Source organism: Pelophylax lessonae, assembly GCF_965119305.1.
Source record: "Pelophylax lessonae genome assembly, chromosome: 1".
NCBI classification, from domain to species: Eukaryota; Metazoa; Chordata; class Amphibia; order Anura; family Ranidae; genus Pelophylax; species Pelophylax lessonae.
Window position 1 is genome coordinate 123084618 of NC_138768.1, and position 12105 is coordinate 123096722.

General features: G+C 40.1%; 1 protein-coding gene across 1 annotated transcript in view; it reads left to right on the forward strand.

Moving 5' to 3' along the window:
• The window catches only part of MTX3 (metaxin 3), a 76417-nt gene extending 64660 nt beyond the window's left edge, over nt 1–11757 (forward strand). Inside the window, exons 7-9 of the mRNA XM_082268524.1 lie at nt 1797–1954; nt 5043–5131; nt 11227–11757. Coding sequence (XP_082124650.1) covers nt 1797–1954; nt 5043–5131; nt 11227–11337 — 358 coding nt within the window. The 3' untranslated portion in view covers nt 11338–11757. The remainder of the gene's footprint in view (nt 1–1796; nt 1955–5042; nt 5132–11226) is intronic.
• Nucleotides 11758–12105: the final 348 nt, after the last annotated feature.

Sequence of the window (12105 nt, forward strand, 5' to 3'; positions counted from 1 at the left end):
ACATTTAATTGTGCCCACTGCAGACGAATAGTTTAAACTGACATCAACCAGTTTGTCACTATAATTGTATTTAAGCTGCAGCCCTTTAAATAAAACTGAAAAAAGTTGAAAACTTTTGAAGAACCCTGGGATAAAACCCACATTTCGTGGCTTGGCCGTATACATGCTGTCAAAATGTCCTTTCTTCCTAAGCTTTTGTACCCTTTTAAGTGTCTTACCCACTCCAATTCCACCCCATGTCGTTCGTTCCCTGCAACACCTCGTACTTAAGTTTACTTGGGGATCTAATAGGCCCAGGCTAAGCGGAAATCTTTTATATAAACCCAAACTCTAAGAAGGGCTTGGTGTCCCCAGTATGTCTTACCATTATAAAGCCCTTCAGGTTTCCCTCTACATTCAGATAGCATAGAACCCTTGTGGATCTTGATAGATGTGCTTGATGCCGATCATGTACCTCTTTCCTCTCTCATCTGAGTTGCCCTGTCACATCGCCCCAAACCCCTTAACCCAAGCAACCTTTCTTACAATTTGGGATTCTGTTAAAAACACTGTAGGCTTGATATCTCCTCACCTCCCACTTTTTACAGATTTTCAATTGTCCTCTCTTCTCCCCCGGGGGTTGGAGAGCCATTTAGAGCGTCCGATGGTGGTACGTGCAAGGCTTCATTACAATGCTTTCTCTATTAGATCACCAAACCTACTGCCTCCATGACTTTTTGAACTTCGCAGCCTCTGTGAACATCAATTTCAATATTGAAAACCAGGGGCATTGATCTTATGTGACAATACTCATTCTGCTTAATCCTTTTTATAAGCTTTGCATCATCCAGTACCCATAACTGCCACTAGATGGTCTGGCCTGTCGATTTGTTCAGCCCATTTTTATATTTCATGCCTTGAATTTTTCTTTTTTTAATATACTCCTTTTACTTTTTCCTCTTTCTCTTATTTATTTTTTCTGCCTTTATGCTGGAACAAAATTGGTTTTCTTGTTTACTCTCACCTCAATAAAAACCAAAGTGAAAGAAAAAAAAGTTAATAATTGTAAAAGATCACCTTGTAAAACAACCCATTCAGTTTAAAATAGAAATATAAGGCAGAACTTTTTTGCACAGATATAAAAATACATTATTAAAACTTTTGTTCCCCTTTTTTATTTTTTTGTAAGTGATCACATTCCCTCTGTTCTCAGCTGCATAGGAGCTGGGTGAAGGAGACACAGCAGCACATTGAGCTTCCCAGTGAATGGCTGTGCAGCGGGATGTGTCAGGACAATTTTGATCAATGGAGGAAAGCTCACAGAGTTTTCAGTATATCTAAGGAACTGACCACAGTGTGTTCTCTTGCTTAGTGTGGTTAGTTTTTTATTAGGAAAGCAGAGGGACTGAGAGGAACACCAGGGATTTCACATAAAGGAAGCAATACAAAGAGAACAGAATACTTTCTCATACAAGTACATGGTACAGCAGGCACATATTAGGAATATGAAGTTTTGGAGTAACAAACGCTTTGAAAAATATTTTCAAGCAAAGAAAATAAAACTTAAGAAACCTGTAATTGCACACTTTACCAGATAGCCATTGCAGCGTTTGAAAAACTGGGTTCTTAGCTATGCAGATAACAATCTTCCATTTCTGCTGGCACTGGGCCGCCCTCTGCGCCTTACTAACTGGCGGTTTCCGCTATAGAATGTATGTTTACTAGTTTTTTGTTGCGTAAATGTCTAAACTGAATTTAAAGCAAGCGTTACAGCAGTGGTTTAAAATGTGTAAGCTGGTTGTTTTGTCTTATTGCAGGCCTACGTCTCTGGATGCGTTTGTCTTTGGTTTCCTGGCTCCTCTCTATAAAGCTCACCTTCCCAAAGTCCAACTGCAAGAACATTTAAAGCAACTTCCTAACTTGTGTGAATTTTGTGACCGTATTCTTGGTGCCTATTTCACAGGGAATGCTGAAGGTATGTACATACCATTTGTAGCATGGCTGGTAAAACTTTACGGTGGATATTGGTACCTGGTGGCCACACCAGTAACAATTAATTGATTTATTTAAAGTGTTACTAAACCCAGGTCCCTGCATTCACTATATCTGGTCTCCCACAGTACAAAGAACATGGAAATGCAATTATTTTAGTAAATATAAACTGCTAAATACCTTTGTTATCAGCAATTAGAGCAGTCTTGTGATTTCTAGAAGTTCCTGGTGAAGCTTGTAGCAGGAGTTTTCATACTGCACTGAGCTGTCCTATGAGGCTGCAGGGCTCCTGACCCTCTGTCTGGACAGTGCTGATTGGCCCTGTGCTGATTACATCACTCTCCCAAAAAATAAAACTCTCTAGCAATACAAACCAAACTGAGCATGTGCAGCCTTACTCCATAGACTGTCTTATTGGGGCATGTTTTGGAGTCAGTGGAAGGAGGAGGATCTGTGCGTACAGGATCATACTGCCTTTTTACACAATGCAGAGGATTAACCCCTTAGGTTCCACAGTGAGTATAATGAGCATGTTTTACTGCATATACAGACTGATTTTACTGTTTTGGGTTTAGTAACACTTTAATATATGATAGGGCAAAGAGTCAGCCAGCAGTGCACACTAGCACTGCAATTTACATGTGTATCTAAACCCCAAAACAAAAATGTAATGTATTGTAGCTTACAGAGCCTTTGATAAGGTGGATGCATTCAATTTCATTATTCTATCTTTTTTACCTGGTAATTCTGCAATTAACACTTCGTAGCCCTTCGTATCTGTGGGGTAGCCATAGTTGTAAGGACCGGTAAGCTGCAAGTGTAACGTTTGCTGTATTTTCTAAATGGCTAATACAATATTTTTGTTAAAACCCTTGTAATAGCACTGTATCATTTATAGGAAACATTTATTATGACCAAGGGTGGACACACATAGTGGTATACTGAATTATTTTGGATGATGGTGGGCCAGACTCCCAAGTTGTAAAAGGAAGCTCTTACTTGCCACCTTTGTATACTGAACATCATAAGTTTACTCCCAGGGACATAGCCAGTTCTCAATTCTATAGGCATATGTCTCCACATTGCTTTACAAAGGTCTCTACTGCGTTTAAACATTGTTCTCTGGGATGACTAGATTTAAAGCACCATAATCAGTTTTTTTCTAAAAGCACCCCCATGATTGCCACGGATTGTACATTACTATCTGGATACTGTCCCAAATGTAATTATGTGTGTGTTCTTATTTTAATCTGTAAAAAATTATCTCGGAAGCAGGCAGGGGCCATCGTGGTTCTGGGCAAATGAAGCCCACTTGTGTCCATTTCCGAGATTGGCTACCCAGCATGCACCTCCTGATCTTGCATCTGCGCAGTAATGACACTGTACAGCACAGTTTGTTGATTGCAGGTTGCCATAGCAATGGCAGCAGAAGTGTTGGTCCCGTTATGGCAAACTGTCAATCAAAAGAAAACCAGGTGATTCCTTTGGACTCCTGGGATCAATGATGCCAATATCCCAGGACTCCAAGAGAATCACCTGATGACGACATCGCCTAGGCGGCTGGGACTGGAAGTGTTGCCGACACATTTAAAATGAAGGTATTTATAAAGAATAAAAAAATAAATTAATAAATATCCATTTAGGGCTCTTTCACACGGCCGCTCAGATTTCTTCTTCCGCTGCGGCACTTTTTTTTTTTTTTTTTTTGCCGGACACGGATGACATTTGTGTCATCCACTCCGTATGTCCGCCTATCATCCCATCTGTTTGCAGATGATATACGGAAATAGTGTATGTCTATGGGATTGCGGATGTCAGCGGATGACACCGCTGACATTCCATTTTTGCTTCCTTTCTGTTTTTTTAACGGAAGAAAAATTAGGGTTCTGTTCTGTTCCGTTTTTTGGAACGGAACTGAAAGGATGAAAATCGGATGTCAGCGGATGGTCATCCGCTGACATCCGCAATCCCATTGACAAGCATTATGTCCGTATATCACCCGCAAACAGATGGGGTGATATACGGACATATGGAGCGGCCATGTGAAAGAGCCCTTAGGACTGCACTGTGGATGGGCATGTGGATGAAAGCAACTTGCAAAAATAGGTGGAACTCTGCTTTAGGGGGGCAACGCACATTGCTTATTTTTTTTTTTTTTTTTTTACTTTGTTTTGCTGCTTGTTTTTTATATTGTATCAGTTTTTTGTTTTTATATTTCGGCTTATGTTTTTTTATTTATTTATTTAAATGTAAAATATTTCAATAAATAATATCTTATTTAAAAAAGCTTTAGTATTAAAAGCTGAAAGTCTACACTTCAATCAGATCCTGTTTGCTTTGTTTCAACTCCATTATAAGGGGGTATGGAGTCAGAATTATGAAAATTATGTAATTTTGCAATTTGTGAACCTTACTCTAGGCTCTAAACTGTATATTTATCTGTTTGTCTGGAGTTCAGCTTTAAGGCCTCTATTCTGTGTGTACCCTGGGTGGTATTCCAGGCATATACATTGTTTGGCGCTATATGATTTATCAAAGATTCAAACTCTTAAAGATGCCATTCAGATAATGATTAAAGTATAACTAACTGCATTTTTTTTTAAATGTTGGATAGAGTAGAGAGGGATTAGAACCCGTCAGTTTTTATTGCTGTCTGTGCTCCTGTTAAGGAGATTCACTCTCTCTATTTGTCCTGTTTTCCGTTATCATTGAAAGTGAAAGTTAGAGAATCCCAAATTTTGGGTTGTCCCCAGAAAAGTAATAGAGGGGAAATTTTCCAATGGGGACACTAGTTCTGGTGACCTGGGAGTCCCCAAGGTATTCCCTTTATTTTTAAGTATTTTGTCTCACTTCCTGTTTGGCTATGGGACAGGAAGTGAAGGAAAATCCCCGAAAAGGAACACAGATGGCGAAAAAAAATCTGACGGGGGTTATAACCCTCCTTTGCTCTATCCAAAATGAAAAAAAAAAAAAAAAAAAGTTTTGCCCATAGTTCTACTCTATCTGTCTCTCACACTTTCTGTACTAATCATCCTATTTCTGCTCCCACCTTCTCTTCTTTGGCTCTATAGGCTCATCTCCTGCTGGCCAGGAAGCAATAGATGCGAATTTACAGAAACTTACACAGCTTGTAAATCAGGAATCCAACCTCATAGAAAAGGTTTCTACTCTTCCTCATTCTCTTTCTACCAAGCAGAACTATGTTTATAAGAAAATTTCCTCTTGTTTCATTTCTTTCTCCAGATCTCTAACTGTGTTTTTAGTAATGCTAAAACCGCACAATAGCTAACAAAATGGGTTTATTGTTCTTGGAAGGCTGGAATGGACAAATGCTGCTGAGCGAAGGATAGATACATTCTGATGGGATGGAAGGGTTCTATCCTAAATCGGTATTATCTGTATCAAACACAAAGCCAGCCACTCGCTAGCTTCTTCATTGGGAACATTATTAATGCATTACAGCTGTAGCAGAATATATATGCGCTAACTCGTTTTGGCAGAAGTCTTCCTCCTAGCACGGTGTATGCTATAAGGAAGGCTTTGGCCGAAACGCATTAGCACATATGGATTCTGCTATTGCTGTAGTGCATTAATAAAGTCCCCACGAAGAAGCTATTGAGTGGTGGCTGGCTTTTTGTTTGATACAGACTTGCAGTAGACGTTGCAGCTAGAGCACCGATATAGCAGTAGAGCTTGGATAAGTCTTTTTTTTCCTAAAGCAGTACTATACGTGTTTTTTTTTTTATATGGGCCCCCAGGTGGGATATGCCATAATATGCAAATACCTATAAAAGTGCTGCGCCAGAAATACTTAATCAATATATAAACATGATATTGATGGTGTAATAAATATCAAAAGAGTCTAAAATGAAGTCCATAAGTGTCCAAGTAAAAGTGAAAAAAAGAAACTTCCAACAAGGTGGTAAAAAAATTAAGGTGGTAAGAAAATCATAAAAATTTCTTCACAAACACCGCTGTGCATATATCCCACCACCGGCTAGATTGGTACCTGACGTCGTACTTTCCCTTTGTCCCAGCTGCATGTGTATCTGTCTGCATTGCGTGCCCTGCTGAGTGCCGCTAAATGTGAGTACCTTTTACTATACCTAATAAAGACATTGGTATTCAGACGGAGAGCACTATATATGTCCCTTTTGTTTTATATGTACACCGATTTCTGAGTTTGATTGGAGTTCATCCATCCGCACCTGAGTGATCTATGTTGGGCTGTCCGAGAGAGCTAGGAGAGGATAATCCCCAGGCTGCTCCAGCTGATATATGCGATCTTTGACCCTTTATGGGTCTGTGGCTGAGATGAGAGACCAATGTAGCCGGTGGTGGGATATATGCACAACAGTGTTTGTGAAGACATTTTTATGATTTTCTTATCACCTTGGTTTTTTTACCACCTTGTTGGAAGTTTCTTTATTTTTTTCACTTTTACTTGGACACTTATGGACTTCATTTTAGACTCTCTTGATATTTATTTCACCATCAATATCACCTGTTTATATATTGATTAAGTATTTCTGGCGCAGCACTTTTATAGGTATTTGCATATTATTTGTGAGGTGTTACACAATTTGTGTTTGCAGCCAGATTATTGCACTGATATTTGTATACTTATTTGCACCAGTATTAATTTGTTGTTTCAATTGTTTATACCATCTTTGATTTTTTCACTAGTTGGTTGCGCTGATAATTTATTGATTATTATTTTGGATATGCCATAATGCCCTAGTATGCACCGCATGTTAGCATATTATGTCAGGCTTCCCTGTCATCATGTGCTCTCCAGTGCTGTGCTGTTACTGGTCCCACGGTCCTTGTGCTTCTATCATCACCCGGTTTTCTTTCCAGGTTCCATCTCTTAAGCCGCTTAAATGGTTGGTCGACTATGACATCACTTCCATGCATGCATAGCAGAGATAGATCGGGTCCTGTAAATGAACACAGAGCTGAAAATGGCTGACTCGGTGTACATGACAGCTGAAAGGCACGGGGAAACAATTATGATAATAGACTTTTTAGGACTTCTGTTCTGTCATGAAAACCCTACCTGGCAGCAAATTAAAAAAAAATAAAAAAGGAGCATACTGTATTATACCATCTAGGTGTGAGTGTTTCTTCTAAAGATAGAAGTCTATATCCCTACACTGTGCATTGCTGGTTCTGTAATGACCACTTGAAGGATCTGTATACCTAACCCATTTTTGGGAGGACTAGGAAAGGGTTAGGAAAGGGTTAAAACTTGTCAGTTTATATATACTGACCTTTTCATCTTCCAGCTTCTGCTGGCATCGCTCTCCGGGGTGCTTAAAAGGTCTCAGGCAAAGTGCACTAGATATCACTCTGTCTGGGACATGAGGTGACGTTGCATCGCCTCCTGCTTTCTCCATGGCCACCTGCTGCCTCCCCTGACTCCGAGCAATCTGATGCTCTGGGATGGTGGGTCGGTAACCTGTGATCTGGTCCTGCCATACCAAAGCATGGGCATGCGCTTTCCTGGTTTGAGGTTGCTGGCCACATCAGAGGGTTGTGACCCAGGGGGTGAGCACCTTTGCTTTAAGACATGCTCAGGGTTTGATATAAAAAAATACATCTCCCAGTTACTGTGGACAGTATTGTCCCTTTTTGTTTTGGGTTTCATAGATTACATCTACCTAGCCCCAGTGGTGGTGACATTTGCCCTCATTGTGTATTGCATTGGATATAAAAGACAACATTTACTGGAGAACTGAACAATACACATCTGGTAATGCCATTGCTGCTGAGCCACAATTCCCTATAGGTGTCCATCTGGAAAATCATTTCATATTTCTGGGAATTAAGTAGGTGTGAATGGATAGTACAATCTATTGGCGCAGCAAATGGCCCATTACAGCCTAGATCACGCTCCTGTGTCTAACCTAGGGAGCAATGACTGTGCATCTAGAAAAGCACACTGTTTGTTCACGTACATAGCTAGCAATATGAATAATTTGCTCTTGAATTACTTAAACAAAGCTTTCTTTATATCCGACTGGCATGCCACATTGATTATATTTTGCTTTGAGCCCAGTCATATTTTCCAGTAGTTCATAAGAAACCCGTATTTTCTCAATTATCCTGATTTCAGAAATTCTGCGTCCATTACGTGGAAGTGTGCTGATGTCATTGCAGGGAAAGTATTTATAAACAGAATACCTTTGTGTCTGCACACTCATTAACTGAACTAAATGGGCTGTGTTGTCGTTAGGAAGCGATTCCCAGCAGTAATTTAACACAACTTCACTTTTCCATAAAAGAAATCTTTAAAGAAATACTCTGGTCTCATTGAAAAAGGAGACGTTGATTTCAAGTAAGTAGCTGTTGAAACCGCATAATAGAATTGGTCAAAACACACAGGTCCTGATTTTTATGTTGATTTCACATGCAATTGACTGTTGGAGGCATTGCTAAATCATCATCTTTTTTTAAAATAAACATTCATAGTCCTGTCCATGTTGCAGCATTGGTCTGATGCGGCAGCTGTCCCTCACCGGATCTAAGCCTGAGAACTGAGCGATCTTGTTCCGTTCTAAGCAGAGAGTTGTGATTGTGCTACTGGAGCACCATGCTGGGGAAGGGGCGGGAGTGGCCGACTCTGGCTGTCTGCGAGGCTGAGCCAACGGCCAATCAGGCATTTGGGTGGATCCCAACAATATGGTCCAGATCCATCCAGAGCCTGGAGCGGCTCTGTGACATCAGCCGCTGTCCTCGCAATCCTGTAACCCACAAGAGAAGTATGGCCAAAAAAACTTTTGTATCTGTATTTTCTTTCCCCAGAAACTTCATAGATAAGGGGACTTTTGTAGTTGCTATGTTAAAGTGGATCGTCTGACAAATATGAACATACTGTAGTTAAAAACTATACAGTGTGTGTATATATGTATGTATATATGTATGTCTATAGATATATCATAAAAAAATGTGTGTGTGTGTGTGTGTGTGTGTGTGTGTGTATATATATATATATATAAACAGTGAGGGGAAAAAAGTATTTGATCCCCTGCTGATTTTGTACGTTCGCCCACTGACAAGAAATGATCCGTCTATAATTTTAATGGTAGGTTTATTTTAACAGTGAGAGACAGAATAACAACAAAAAAAATCAGCAAAAACGCATTTCAAAAAAGTTAGAAATTGATTTGCATTTTAATGAGTGAAATAAGTATTTGACCTCTTCTCAAAACATGACTTAGTACTTGGTGGCAAAACCCTTGTTGGCAATCACAGAGGTCAGATGTTTCTTGTAGTTGGCTACCAGGTTTGCACACATCTCATGAGGATTTTGTCCCGCTTCTCTCTGCAAATCATTAAGGTTTTCGAGGCTGACGTTTGGTAACTTAAACCTATAGCTCCCTCCTCATATTTTCTATGGGATTAAAGTCTGGAGACTGGCTAGGCCACTCCAGGACCTTAATGTGCTTCTTCTTGAGTCACTCCTTTGTTGCTTTGGCTGTGTGTTTTGGGTCATTGTCATGCTAGAATATCCATCCACAACCCATTTTCATTGCCCTGGCTGAGGGAAGGAGGTTCTCACCCAAGATTTGATGGTACATGGCCCCATCCATCGTCCTTTTGATGTGGTGAATTTGTCCTGTCCCCTTAGCAGAAAAACACCCCCAAAGCATAATGTTTTGATTGCACAGATGTCTATTGAACCCCCCCCCCCCCAAATTGGCAAAAGTAGTACAGAAACAATAATGCATGTTTTATTTTGGGTTTAATGATGCTTTATTTATTGGTCCCTCAATATAATACCGACCAATAGTAAGGCTGTAACAGGTGAGATGAGATGAACCAAAGCTTTAGAGTTCTAAGTTAAGAGTTGTAAATGGATTGCTCTGAGCTTCAGGTTGCTTTAAAGGATAATACTTCAAGGTACTTGCATTTTACTTTTGTTTCCAGTTTAGGAACATGGGTATTACTTTATGGTTAAACTTAAAAAAAAAAAAAAACGTTCAAGTCTTGTGTCTGACCTTCTGAGGACAGTAGAGGTTCTGACATTTGGCAGTTCAGTGACAGGTCCAAGGATTAGCACCGATAGGGTGGGGCTTAATCTTGCCTGGACCTTCCGTAGAGCCCCACAGGGGTTAAAGTGTTACTACACCCAGGAGCCTGAATTCACTATATCTGGTCTCCCACAGCACACAGAACATGGAAATACATTATTTTAGTAAATGCACACTGCTAAATATATTTTCCCACCAGCAGTTTATAGCATCTTGTGACTTCTATCAGTATCTGGTTGAATCTTGTAGGAGGAATTTTCATACTCCTATGACTGTCCTATGAGGCTGCATGACTCCCGACCCTCTGTCTGGACAGTGCTGATTGGCCCTGTGCTGATCACATGCACCCCCCCCCCCCCAAAAAAAAAAACAACTCTGTAGAAATAAACGCCAAACTGAGCATGTGCAGAGTGCCCCTGAAGCTCTGTACTATCAGGAGATGGATTGGGGACAGTAAAAGTAGAGGAGGATCAGAGAAGACAGGACCAAACAGCCGTTTACACAATGCAGAGGATTAACCACTTAGGTTCCACAGTGAGCATAACACTCAGGCTTTATTGCATATACAGACTGATTTTACTGTTGTGGATTTAGTAACACTTTAAGTTGCAGATGGATACAGGTACCACAGCATGGAATTTAAGGCCTGTTCCTGATCACCTTAAAGCCCATTTGGTATTTTCTTGCATTCTCTGCAAGCTACAATAATGTGTTCTTTGTTCAGACTTTAAAATATGCATCAGTGGACTGTGACTTTTACAAGATTTTGTAGTTTTTCACAAACCAAACATGCATTCCTTAAATGCAAATGTATTGATAGTAACAAGACAGTATGCAAGGTAGAAGTGAAGTAGCTGTCTTTTTTGGCTACTGGGATCTAAGGAAAGATCATTTCTGATTGGTCCCCATGGCTACACTCACATCAGTGGAATTCATAAGCTTTCCAAAATGCCCGATCTTCCAGTAACCAGACCCAATTATTTTCCTGTCTACTTCTGTGTAGAATTATTTAATGTGATCTGTCAAGCAGACTAAGAAAAGATGTGTCCAGTACTTACCCCTAGGAACCAATCTATTGTAGTCCTATCAGATAAAGCTCCATTCTGATGACATGCTTTGAATTGTTGCACTTGGTGAATCTCTCTTGGAATACGTTCATGTGAGTAGCATTTGCTGTGCTATGAATCAGTTTGCTAACATTCCCTTTTGCTTTCTGCAGATGGATGATAATCTCCGGAGGAGCCCTCAGAATCGTCCCCAGACACTAACAGCACTACATCCTCCTGCTTCCAGTGCAGAAAGAGATTCATCCCAGTTCCTTGCACCATGACCATGTTGGTGCTCCCAGTTACTGCTATCCAGGTCCAGCCAGGGATTGTGTTTAACGTGTTCTGCCTTATGGCTGCCTATTGTCAAAGACCATCCTTAAGGGGACACTAGCCTCAACTTTCATATTAGATGTTCAAGTATATGTATGTTTTGAGGTTTTTTACTTTTATTTATTTCCTCCCCTCATGTGGTGTTCTTTCTGTCTTTTAATTGTTTTTGAAGCCTCCAGATTGTACTCTGCGGAGCCTAATATATTGAGGTCAGTTGGCCTTTCTCTACAGCCTATTGTCAGCTGTAGTCATTTTTACTTAGTTAGCAACTTATTTGCTAAGAAAAGGTTATCTTGTAGTTGTTTTACCCTAATCGTATAATGCGGGTCTGCAGAAAGAAGCAGTTAAATGAAAATGTAGGTAGATTAGTAAAGAATTATATTTAGTTGTACTATGTTGAGTTGTCAGTCCACTCAAAGCTGATATTTCTTTTTTGCAGCACATTTGTCATCCCGAGCAGATCATCTCTTTAAACACCCCTACTCTGTGTCAACTATTTTCAGTAATAATAGCCGTAAATGAATAATAACAGTTGTCAGAAAAGAAACAGACACTGGAAATTGTAGTGTCCTCTTTAGATTGGTGATCTGTTGAAAAGTACCCTCTTCCAATGTTAGTCAGTGGGGAAAGGGATTCTGACATTTGTTGTCCCTGCACTGCCCGGTTACTTTGGTGGTCAGTGGGAGAAGAACCCCTTTATATTGTTGGTCAGTGGAAGA